At 44.3% G+C, this 13,014-nt stretch overlaps 1 protein-coding gene across 3 annotated transcripts in view; it reads left to right on the top strand.

The window, feature by feature from the left end:
- The window catches only part of ttc3 (tetratricopeptide repeat domain 3), a 109,418-nt gene that overhangs the window by 65,894 nt on the left and 30,510 nt on the right, over positions 1–13,014 (top strand). For 2 of the 3 annotated variants that reach the window (XM_083656827.1, XM_083656826.1), the window contains exons 30-39: positions 176–258; positions 338–493; positions 4,885–5,521; positions 5,645–5,713; positions 5,827–5,979; positions 6,876–7,015; positions 8,542–8,610; positions 8,700–8,796; positions 12,644–12,747; positions 12,854–12,938. In XM_083656827.1, coding sequence (XP_083512953.1) covers positions 176–258; positions 338–493; positions 4,885–5,521; positions 5,645–5,713; positions 5,827–5,979; positions 6,876–7,015; positions 8,542–8,610; positions 8,700–8,796; positions 12,644–12,747; positions 12,854–12,938 — 1,593 coding nt within the window. The remainder of the gene's footprint in view (positions 1–175; positions 259–337; positions 494–4,884; positions 5,522–5,644; positions 5,714–5,826; positions 5,980–6,875; positions 7,016–8,541; positions 8,611–8,699; positions 8,797–12,643; positions 12,748–12,853; positions 12,939–13,014) is intronic. The other variant, XM_083656828.1, reaches the window with a different exon arrangement.

Genomic DNA, 13,014 nt, shown 5'->3' with positions numbered 1-13,014 from the left:
CCACCCGCAGACATGACCAATTGTGCCTGTATGGATGCTCGACCAAGTCAGACCTGGTAGCACGGGGCCTCGGACCTGCGACCCTCGTGTTTGTAGGCAGGGAATCTACCGCTGCACAACCTGGACGCCCTATATATAGCGTCATTCTAAGGTGTTAATTCTTATTTTTCTCCAGGGTGTTATCGTTTTGTCTGGGTTGAGAGGCGCTACTCCACGAGACGAGTGGGAGGAAGAGTTTTTTGATGAGGATGACCCTCTGTAAGTACATCATCAAGGGAAGCACTGCTTCTTTCTCAGAAATTGGATCTGTTAATAATGTTCAGATTCCTGTCTTTAGATCATTCCTTCACCACAGTGATCCATTCAGTGTACCCAGCCACCTTCGAGAGCAAGTGGCTGATTTTGAGGACCAGTACAACGGCACCAGCCACAGAAGTCACTATAAAAATATATTAGACAACAACCCTGACCCGACAAGAGAGAGTTTGTATGAGTAAGTTCAAACTATGACTCATTTTATGTGAATGACTGGACATATCTGCTGTGTTTAGAGCAGTTGAATTGAACTCCGGAGCATTTACCCCACAGAATTGGCATTGCTAGTACTAATGAAAGTGACATGTTTATTTTCAGTCCCTCTATAGAAATCAAACTGCCTCTTTATATTCAATGTGCAGAGTGGAAATTAAAGCAAGCTTCCTCAGATGGAGTAGCTAATTTATATACACATTTATAATAAGGATGCACCGATATATCGGGTGTATATAGTATATAAACACTGGTTCTGGCCTACAGGGCAGTACACCAGACAGCCTCTCTGTACTTACAATCTATGGTCAGGCTCCAAATCTCTCACTGTTCCCTCCGCTCCTCCACCACTACGGGGGCTCAAAATTCGCTCATCCCGTTCGCGACTCTTCTCGTCCCTGGCACCTCAATGGTGGAACGAGCTTCCCTCTTTGGTCAGGACGGCCGAATCACTGTCGATCTTTCGGAAAAGACTAAAGACACACCTTTTCAGGCTCCATCTGGGCCCTTCCTGAAACTAACTTCTTTCTCTCTCTCGCTCTCTAAAAAAAAGAAAAGAAACTAAACTTTACCACTATTCCTTCAGAAGTTGTAGTTGTCATAGACTGTGTTGCATAGTTGATTGCTCTATTGCTGACAAAAATGTGTTATTGTAAGTCGCTTTGGATAAAAGCGTCTGCCAAATGACGTAATGTATATCGCTATCGGCCAATATTGGTCTTGTTGACTGCAATCAGCTTATTGGCAAAAAAGATGCCATTCACGGATTGCAGTATATCAGTTGGGTCATTTGTTGATTGTTTCATAATTACATTTGTATAATTGAATTCATGCTCAATCAAAGATAGTGTGATGAAGAGCTCAAAATACTTAAAACAAGGGCAAATTCGACCACGTGCAGCGTGTGGCAACCGCGGGCGCAGGCATCCCTGGGTTGTGGCTAGATGGGGAAGGATCCATCCCGCCAATATTCAAGTAGGTGCTCCGATCCTACTAAGCCACGATCCGATTCCGATTCTTGGGGTCACGATCCGATTCCAGAATCGATTCTCGATTCCAACGATTCTCGATTCCAGAATCTAGAATCGATTCTCAATTATGTAGTTTTATATTGCAATAACACACAAAGGCAAATCAAAGACAAAAAAATTCAAATTTATTCATACTGAACTTCAAATTCAACTTCTGAAGTATTACATTCAGGGCCTAAAATTCATTTTGCAAACTAGGCGCAAATTCGCCCTTATGTTCTTCAGATAGGAGGCATTTATAGACTTTGGGGGGATCTGTAGACTTTGGGAGGGATTTATAGACTTTGGGGGGGAAGACACTAACCCGAGTATAACTACACATCTTATGTCCAAGAGGTGGTGGCACTGTGGCAGTACACAAATTCCAAGTAAAAGTGCAAATACTGAACTACGGACTGCCCCAGAGGGAATCCAAACTGCTCACACTGGCATTATTAGTACCATGCTTTACCCACAGAACTACACAGGAGAGCCAGCAGAGGTGAAGGAAGATAAAGGAGTTCTCTCATCTCTAATGTGTGATTTTACATTTCTTTTTAATTCTTCTGTGCTTGTTTTGCCTTATTATACATTTGGTCTTTGGTGTGCTTATTCTAGTGTACAAGCACTTTGTAACCTTGTTAAGAAAGGTGCTATACAAATAGTTTATTTTATTATATTATATCAATGTGGTGGACATATCCCACAGTGTAACATCGTAAGGCAGGTTGATGAGTGGGCAGACACTAACTGGGTTTCCATCCAAATGTATCGCATAATTCAAGCGAATTTTGTGAAAATCCGCAAAATAAAATGCGAATTTATGCATGTTTCCATTCAGTTTTGTTTAGCGAGTTTTGGGAGTCGGCAGGTTGAGCAGTCGGTGGCGCTTCTCGTCAGGAGGAGGCGTAACGTGCCTGTGTGCCTGTAAGAGATCTCTATCAGCGGAGACCTGCTTGATTGAGTCATCACCCGGTGATGGTGATGATCACCGTCCTCATCGTCGTAAAGTCGCCTTCAAAGCATGATGTTAGATTATAACGAACTAGTTGTGTGGCTTAGCCTTCCCAAATGTTGAGGGTCGTTTTTTAGAATTTAATACATAGAATTGGGAACGTTACATTCAATTTCATTCAGACTGCCTGGCGCTAATCGCCACCATTTCCCCCTGGAGTAGCATAAAGCGGAAGCGAAGTCACAGCTGGTACGTCATCGTTAATTCGCAAAATCTGTTTCCATTGCAAAAGTTTGCATCTTCCTACTGTCGATACGCTGATAAATCCACCCCCTCCAAGCGTAAAAACATTTATGCGATATTTCGACCTTTATTCGAATTTCTGGTGTTTCCATTCAAGTTTATATTCGCATTTTGGGTAAATGCGAATATCCAGAGGTGGATGGAAACCCAGTTTCTGACAGTGTTCTGAATAAACACCTGCAGCTGACTACTAACGTTAGACACACTGGATGTTGTTGAGCAGCTAACGTTAGCTGTAGTGTGATAAAGGAAGCACAGATAGTTGAAACCATAGCCGCATATTCAGATAGCTGCTAAATTATAAATGGTCTACCAGACAGCATGCATAACGATAGCCCTCTAGTCAACGGACGTTTTGAAGTTTGCGAGCGGCTAGCCGCTTTCACGACTGTTGTCATATATACACTGTAAAGTTGACATTAATGCTAACATCGCTACCGCTAGCCATCGACTGTAAAATGCTAACTAGCCATCTCATTCATGCCAGCCAGCTAGCTACAGTAGCTAGCACTATTGTCTGCTGCAATTGTAGCCCTGTCGCCTGTGTACAAAACCATCGTCTTGACACATTTTATTTCCATCTGTTTATGTGACTGTTCATAGCAGGTCGGCTTGTGGCTCTGAGCCAAGCCCGTCTGAGCCGAGAGCACTTCCGCTCTTCCTATGACGAGTAGATCACGAGATTTTTTTCAACAGACACCATTGGTTCCACGGCACAGTGATGCCTTCACGTGGAGCTCAAAAAGACATCCACAGCATTAAAAATTAGACATTGAAGAATCGATTCTTGGGAGTTTGGAATCGATCCAGGAATCGTGGCATTAAGAATCGCGATCCTTTCAAGAATCGATTTTTTGGAGCACCCCTACGTCTAATAGTGTGTGTCTGTGTGTGAGTGAGAGAGTCTCCCCCTCCAATGATGATCACACAGGTACCCAATATGTTGCGTTCATTTCTGATCACCAATACCATTATTATTATTTTTTAGGGCTTTATAGCATGAATGAGACATGAATAGAGGGGGGCAGCTGTTATTGTTTTTGTAAAAAACAAACAATCAAATTAAAACAAGCAGGTTGCCTATGCGTCTGTGCGCATTTGCCACAGGGATGTTTCAGGTGCAATGTCACATCAAATGGCCCTTTTCGCCCCCCCCCCCCGTCCGTCCGTGTGTGTATGTATGTATGTAGGTGCACTGCGCTCGTTGTAATTGATGCTGCGTCCCAAGCGGGCGGGGTCAGGCATATTGAAACACCACCCCTTCGGGAAACGAGAGTGAAACTCATCGAGCGTCCCCGAGAGTGAAAAGCGTCCTTTCCTTTCCTATGACTGACTGACGACGTTGAATAAAGGGCCTGTGTCCACCTAGCATCTTTTTCCGACTGTTAAACGCTGGGAGTGCGCTGGGGAGCACTGATCCCAGCGCACAATATACAAGGAAGCAGTATGAAACTAACGTTAGTTCAGTGCGGTAGTAGCTTGATAGCTGACGGCTAACATTAGCAAACAACACACATACAGTGATTTAGCTCAACACTCACCAGAAATATCAAGTGTCTAGCCAATCTGCTCCCAAAATTGAGCCTTTCTGTCTCTGTTGCGATAGTTTCTCCATGCTTAAGTTGCCAGAAAAGCAGCACCCGACACCAGCGTCTTTCTGAAAAGTTAAAATATTTTCAACTGGAAGCGCTGGGAGTTGGGGGCACAAAAACGACGGAGCGCTCTGAAAATAGATGCTGGGCGCAGCGCACTTTCTCTAGACGTCCGTGTGCGCCCGCATACGCTCTCCCCCCATTGGAAACAACTGAAAAAAGATGCCAGAGCTGATGAAAAGACGCTAGGTGGACACAGGCCCTTAGTGGCGTGTTGACCAGCAACACGCCAAACAAAAAAGGCCTAATAAAAAAACATTGGTATTGGTTTCGGCCCAGAATTTCACAATCAGTGCATCCCTAATTTCTAAAGTAATGGTGGCTTTGGTTGATGTAATAGTGAATTCCTGGTGTGTGTCTGTGCGTGACTTGTATAAAGTGTATTTTCCATGCATATTCTTTTTTTGATTTTGGGATGCCTCTCTCCAACCTGCAGCTACTTTGCTCAGATCCTGGAAGAACATGGTCCCCTGGCTGCTGAGGACCCCCTGCTGGTGGGCGAGCTCGACAACTTCCCACCCGTGGCTCAACAGAAGATCCAAATGGCCGGTGGCTTCGAGCCCTTTCTCCTGGACTCTCTTCGCTTCATAAAGATAGGGAAGTCTATCGGCCTGACTAAGCATGCTGTTTGCCTGCAACAAGCTGCACATGGACACAGTCTGGATGACCTGGATGTCATAGCAGATCCTGACATCAACTCTTCACTTGCTGATTTGCATGCAAGTCATGAACCAGCCTTCACAAGCTACCTGCAAAACTATTCTTCTGCACAGCCTGTGGTACTTCCCTTCCTCCCCAGTCCTTATGCATGTGGCTCTCAAGTGCCACAGCTTGGCCTGCCAGCTAGCGGAATAGTTGGCACTGTAGGAACTTGGAGAGGAGATGCCCATTGGATTGCTGAGGGTGAAGGCCTTGTAAATCCACAGTATGCCCCTTACCCTTCAGCCAGTGACTCTGGGCTGGTGGATCTGGATGTCAGTGAGGTAACTGATGTTTGGGATAATATTCCATCAGGGGAAAGTGCTTTGATGAAAACCAAGGAAAGACTTTTGAAAAAGCCTGCAGTTGTACAGGTGTGCACAGACATTTCACCTGCCTTTTAAATAACCTGACCACAATATGGAAATCATCCATAAAGGGCATGCAGAATTATGAATGTTTGCTAAGATTGTGTCTGTTTTGCTTTGATCTTATAGGCATGTCGTGCGGCCAACCGGAGTGTAGCGGTCAATACAGAGATTTATGAGCGTTTTGAGAGCAGCAATGTAAGTTCCATATATCCCTTAAGTGCATCATGTTCCAACAACACATATTGTCTCTGGCTGTTTTTAATGTTATTGACCTTTCATGATGTCTTTCTGCCTTGTTCCTGTTCTAGGGAGACATCAACAAGAAAGAAAAGAGCTGCAAGAAGTTAGAGCAACAGATCGCCAAAATACGGAAAGACAGTTATGGAGTGCATGTAGAGCGGCGCGAACAGGCTATTGCTTCCCTTGAGAAAGACTTTCAGGAGATCAGTGCCAATATACAAGTAGGCCCATGACAGCTGTCAGAATGCAAGAAAAGTGCAACAATGAATGTGCAGGCGACGAGATAACTCAGAGTGGATGTGTCAGTGCCTGTTGTTTGTGTAGGTTATGAGATAACAGAGTGGATGTGTTGGTGTTTGTGTAGGTGATCAGATAACTCAGAGTGGGTCTGTCAGTGTCTGTTTGTGTAGGTGATCAGATAACTCAGAGTGGATGTGTCAGTTTGTGTAGGAGATGAGATAACTCAGAGTGGATGTGTCAGTGCCTGTTGTTTGTGTAGGTTATGAGATAACAGAGTGGATGTGTTGGTGTTTGTGTAGGTGATCAGATAACTCAGAGTGGGTCTGTCAGTGTCTGTTTGTGTAGGTGATCAGATAACTCAGAGTGGATGTGTCAGTTTGTGTAGGAGATGAGATAACTCAGAGTGGATGTCTGTTTGTGTAGGTGATGAGATAACTCAGAGTGGATGTGTCTGTCTGTGTAGGAGATGAGATAACTCAGAGTGGATGTCTGTTTGTGTAGGAGATGAGATAACTCAGTGGATGTGTCTGTAGGCGATGAGATAACTCAGAGTGGATGTGTCTGTAGGCGATGAGATAACTCAGAGTGGATGTGTCTGTAGGCGATGAGATAACTCAGAGTGGATGTGTCTGTGTAGGCGATGAGATAACTCAGAGTGGATGTGTTGGTGTCTGTTGTTTGTGTAGGTGATCAGATAACTCAGAGTGGATGTGTCAGTTTGTGTAGGTGATCAGATAACTCAAGAGTGGATGTGTTGGTGTCTGTTGTTTGTGTAGGCGATGAGATAAGTCAGAGTGGATGTGTTGGTGTCTGTTGTTTGTGTAGGTGATGGGATAACTCAGAGTGGATGTGTCTGTGTCTGTTTTCTTGTGCGAAGGTGACCAATAAAGAGCTGGCACTGTTCCAGCAGAAGCTGGAAGAGGAGGTGAAGAAGGACCAGAAGGAGAAGAAAAGCAACCAGGAGGTGCTCAAGGCCCTGAAGATGCAGATAGAAGAGCTGGTGGAGGAACAAGAGACGTAAGACCAAGGCCACAGCCTGACATTAGTCTGGTTTCCTCAATGTGCCCTGTACCCATACCCGTACATCTCTGCTGGAAATTTGGAATTATATGACCCATAATTTGGTTTTAAATAATTCAGTCATATTGCCTGTCTAGCTAGTCTCTCAAGCCACTATCTGTTCCACAATTTTAGAATTCTCCAGAGACAGTCTTTTATGTTAGGCCACGCCCATTTCTGGCATTTATGGTGCCCCCTTTTGGTCGAATTGCAAAAAATTTGACACACATGGTCAGTGATGATCTCCGAACATCTCCAGCAAGTTTTGGGGTCTAGCCGGGGCACAGACAGGCACACGGAGATGGAGGGGAGCGATCAACACAGCAGCCTCAGAGTGTATAGCAGGAGGCCGGGCAGTGGGGGGATCAAGTTTGAGAGCCCCTTTTACACAGCCTGTGATGTTTGTTACAAAGCCGTGATCGTTGTGGGATTATTACACCTGAGAGACAGACAGACCCGGAGAGAACTCAACTTAAGTTAAAAGTGTGGATAATATACCCAGTATAATCGATGTGGAAGCTTGTTGCTTGAAACACGAGCAGCAATCCGAAACACGTAAGTGAAAGTGAAAGGGAAGGCGCATGACTGGCTCGCTGTAGCCTGTACAGGGCGTCAGGGTAGAAATATTTTCCCACTGCCTGAGCAGCATCACACTTCTGTCTGCTGCGTGGGTGTGAAGTCAGAGAGCTTTCTCCTTTGAAAGAACCAGCCTGCTGATTCTGACTCGAGCACGCGTGGGGAGGTGCGGACACATGCGTGGGGAGGTGCGGACACACGCGTGGGGAGGTGCGGACAGTGAGACAGAGAAGTCAGTCACAATGCACACTGCTTTTCTCTCTCAAACATTAAAAAAGCCTTTCTCTAAATGAATGTTCTGGCAGTGACAGTAGCTTTTCATTCCTATATAATGCTGCTACAGTAGGTTACGTTAACATTGCTTCCCGCGAAGGAGGGAAAAAGATCACATTTACAACACGTATGCAAATGTAATATGCAAATTAACCATTTGACCGACATGTTTAACCGACCAATGACGTTCTCGGCGGTTAAACAGTTAACGCTTAACTGCCGATATCCCTACTCTCAGCAATACACAAATTATTAGGGCTGACCTCTTCTGGTCGGGTGGCCGATTGTTTTGTCGATGCGCTCCAGTCGCTGGTGTTCATTTCATAAGAGAAAATCAATTTCATGAGAAGAAAAGCGCTCCGGAATGAAGTAACGTCCTGCGAAGCAACACAGACCTTTTCTGGAAGCGCACACAATGGCAGAAGTGACGTTACAGGCTAGACAGGCTACCGCAGTTAGCAGGCTATCTAGACTGCAAGGAGAGCAAAGAGCAGAGCGACGGAATTAACAATTAAATGGGTCAACCATGGAGCACAAACAATGGACGCGTTTCAGCAGGCAGCCATCATCAGCTGTTAACGAGTGGCTAACATTGCATTATATTTGTGTGCTGTTTTTGCCTGTTTTGTGCACAGCCTTACCAAAAACATCAGAGAGAAGAACAAGCAGCACAGCGCACAGCTCAATGATTTCTTAGAGCTGAGGTAAGTAGTGACTGATGGTGACACATGAGCCAAACGCTGCCAAGGCTTCTCTCAACTCTCCTTCACTTAAGTGTTCCATGTTCCCTCAGTAACCAGTCAGCGGCTGAGAAGATGAGCCTGGAGGACGAGATCAAGCGATGTAAAGACTTGTGTACCAAGGCCACCAGGAGGTCTCACAAAGCTCAGGTCGGTCCCATCTTTGTGGAAATATTATTGAAGAAATGTCTGAACCACACCCTAATCACACACACAAAGTATACAAGGTTCCCACGGTCATGAAATTCCTTTGAAAAGTTATGAAAAACTTTTTTCCAGCCCTGGAAAATGTTTGGAATTTCCACTACTTTTTGGCCATTGTTAAAAATGTTTATAAAAATCCCCAAATATGTCTAACATTACATAAAATAATTTTTTTGTATTACTTATTTAACACATTCACTGCCAGCCGTTTTTTCAATACTGTAGGTAGGTTCTGCCAAGTTTTTTTTTTTGACGATTCTGGCTCATCTTTCAAGAGCCGAGGATTCTTTTCTGCTAAGATTTTGTGAACACAAATTATCTCAAAAGAACTAATAGAATGTGTGCTTTCTCTGTCTAAAAGAGTTAGTTTGTAGAGTTAGTAGTTATGTAGGCATTAGCAGTAGAATACAGCATGGTTTCAGCGTCTGAAAATTTATGCTGAGATAAATGGCTTTTTGTGAAATTCGATAGAACAGTCACTTTAACCATTTATTTTTGGCGTAAGACGTCAGACATCTAAACAATAGTTTTGAACAGTAATTTCCTCCATAGCAGCAGGAAACCCCCCTCTCCTTCAAACTCCTCCCTCCGTGTGTGTTCTCCTCTCTCCGTGGCTGCAGCGGTACAAGCGAGGCTCTGCCTGTCTGTGCTGCCTGGCTGCTGGCGGCTGCTCTTTGGGCGAGTCTGCATGAGTCGTTTCGGTTGTGAGCTCAGCTGGAATGAAGCTGCGTGCGATTGTGGACTTTCTGGCGGTGTTTCAAAGTGTGTTGCACGCATAATCTATTATGCAAATTTGCAATCCCCCACCGCCAGCTCCCAGCGCGATAATGCGCGAAAGCGTTTTCGCCAATCCATTTTACAGTATGAGAATGGTTTCCTCGCGCGTTCCCCTGCAGTTTTGGCTCGGCTTTTTCTAGTCTGGAGAGCACTGTCGCCACTTAGTGGGTCGGTGGAATGGGTTGTACACGTTCGGTGGCTCCCATATTTTTATAGGAGACGTGGGGGGCGTTGATCCACGTCCCACCGTCAATTTTTATTTTATTTATTTTTTTTACGACTTGACTCGTCAATGGCAGTGAACGTGTTAAAATCTAGACCTGCGCTGCACAGGTTGACGCTTCACTAGTATCATGTGATATTCATAACAGGTTGACGCTTCACTAGTATCACGTGATATTCAGTATTCTCATGTTCCAGAGTTCACTGCATGTCTGAAAAGGGCTTAAGGGCATAGTGCTACAATGTACATTTTATGTACTTAAACGTTGCAAATGGTCATGGAAATTATATTCTGGGTCCTTGAAAAGTCATGTAAAAGTTTTGGAAATTTGTCTGAAAAGTGTGGGAACCCTGACTATAGTTGTCTCCATCAATGTATTTAGTTTTTTTCTGATTTCCCCCCATTTTCTCCCCAATTGTACTTGGCCGATTTCCCCTTGCTGCTCTGGTCACTGCTCCACCCCCTCTGCCTATCTAGGGAGAGCTGTAGGCTAGCACCATGCTTCCTCCGACACATGCGCAGTTGCCAGCTGCTTTTTTTCACCCGACAGTGGGTAACTTCACCGGCCGGATGTGGGAGGATCACACTATTCCACCAGTTCCCTTCCACCCCGAACAGGCGCTTTGACCGACCAGAGGAGGTGCTAGTGCAGCGACCAGGACACATACCCTTAATCCGGCTTCCCACCAGCAGACACAGCCAATCGTGCCTGTATGAACGCCCGACCAAGCCGGAGGTAACACGGGGGCGCGAACCTGCGACCCTCATGTTGGTAGGCAGGGAATCTACCACTACACTACCCAGACGCCCGTCCATCAACGTATTTTGATTTGCATTTTGAAGTATCGCATTAGAAAAGGTTGGTGGGAATGGCAAAATTAAAAAAGATAATCCTCAATTTCACATATAAGGTTTTTATGCTCGCTTGAGGAGGTTTTTGCCTTTTTCGAAAAAACAGTTAAAGTGTAACTAACCCCCAAAAGCTTTTAACCAATATATATGACTTTTGGGGTGGTGTGTGAAGAATTCTGGTCAACATTTCCACATTTGAGATCAAACCGTTACCATTGTACCATTTGTATCATTTTCAGCTGCATAAGTGCCCTCTATGGGTTCAAACCTGCTTTTTTTGCCCTAAAAAATGCACAAAATGTGGTACAACCTGATGTCACGATGAACCAAAGACAATGGGATTTCAAGATAGTAACTCCCCTACTCCCCCTGTACCCTTTCCCGGCTCCTCACAACTAGAGCTGTGCATCTTCACTGATCTCACGATTCGATACGATTCGTTTATACAAGTCTACGATTCGATTCGATTATACGATGCATCTTAAATCGATGCATCACTTTTCCCGCAATACATGATTTATTTTTTCTCACTTTCTTTTTTCTCACTGTGTGGCTACTTTTAAAATAAAAGTGCATTTGGAATTGCATTGTATTATGATCCATAATTAAAATAAACAACTGCATGTACTTACATTCTATTTTATTTGATTATAATTTTTTTTTTTTTTTTAAATAATCGATTTTTGATATTTGTTAATCGATTCAGAATCGTCCTATTAAGCATCGCGATGCATCTCTGAATCGATTATTTTCGGCAGCTCTACTCACAACTCCAAGCCCATTCCCATGATGTCACAAGCATTTTCCTACCAATATTAGTTTGTAGAGTTAGTAGTTATGTAAGCATTAGCAGTTGAATACAGCATGGTTTCAGCGTCAGAAAAATTATTCTGAGATAAATAGCTTTTTGTGAAATTCGATAGAACAGTCACTTTAACCATTCATTTTTGGCATCAGTAAGACGTCAGACATCTAAACAATAGTTTTGAACAGTAATTTCCTCCATAACAGCAGGAAACCCCCCTCTGCTTCCAACTCCTCCCTCCGTGGGCGTTCTTCTTGGCTGCAGCGGCCGTGTCACAAGCTTGTCACCAGTCTCACTGCTTTGCTGCTGCTGCTGCCTGTCTGCGCGGCCGCTCATTGAGGAAGTCTGTATGGACTCGCTCGCTTCTTGGAGTTTTGGTTGAGAGCTTTGATGAAGCTTTTGCGATTCTGGTCATATTTATGCTGCGTGTTTCAAAGTGTGTTCCACCCGTAATATATTATGCAAATTTGCAATCCCGCACTGCCAGCAATCAGCGCGAAAACGAAAGCGTTTTCGCCAATCCATTTTCATGAGAATGGCTTCGTCACACTGCTTTTTGCTTGCCTTCCTCTAGTCAGGAAAGCACTGTCGCCACTTAGTGGGTCGGTGGAATGGGTTGTACACGTTGTACACGTCCAATACTTATATAAGAGATGTAAAAGGGTTAGATGCACATCCCACCGTCAAAAAAACAAAATCGATTTTTTTTTAACGTAAAAACACGTCATTGGCAGTGAACGGTTGGATTCTGTTTGACGTAAAAACACGTCATTGGCAGTGAACGTGTTAATAGATTACATTAAAAAGGCAAGGAGGAGTGAACAATGCATTTCGCATATTGCTTCATCAGATTCGCGTTGCAAATAATTTTTGTCAAAGGTAGCTTCTTATTGCCTATTAATGCATGGATTTACTCTATCATTATTTTTTGACTAAAATCCATTTATACATTTTTCACAAACTACCTTGACAAAAAATTACTCACCCACTGCAGTACCTCTGCAGACCCCCGGTTGAAGACCACTGACCTAGGCTACTTATTCCCTTAACTGATGTTTATGGAAACACACCTGATTCAAATTATCAACTGTCGACTGTGTGTCGAAAATTGACTGTTCACTGTTGCCATCCTTTAGCTGTCTATCGTGGAGAGCTGCCGTGATCAGGGCTTGCACTGCCTCTACAAAGTCCTGGCTGAAGCCAGGGCCATGCTGGCCAAACTGGAGGAAGTAGCACCCAGGTAAGGAGAGAAACACTCACACCCAAACTCGATCCTATCAGAAAAATGGACCAGTTAGTGTCATAGATGTTGTACACATTGAATTCTGTCCGTCTGTCTTTTCCAGATTCCCTCCCCATGAACTGGCCCTTGCTAAAAATAACTGGAGAGTTTGTGCTCAAGATGCAGAGAAGAATATCTCAGCTGCTGAGGTAGATACAAAGAACCAGTGTTGTAGTCGAGTCCGACTATTCCGAGTCCTGGACACATTTTCAGGACTCGTGACTT

This window comes from Poromitra crassiceps (assembly GCF_964638095.1).
Source record: "Poromitra crassiceps genome assembly, chromosome: 1".
NCBI lineage: Eukaryota > Metazoa > Chordata > Actinopteri > Beryciformes > Melamphaidae > Poromitra > Poromitra crassiceps.
Note: the sequence above shows the minus strand (reverse complement) of the source record. Positions and strands in the feature narration are given on the sequence as shown.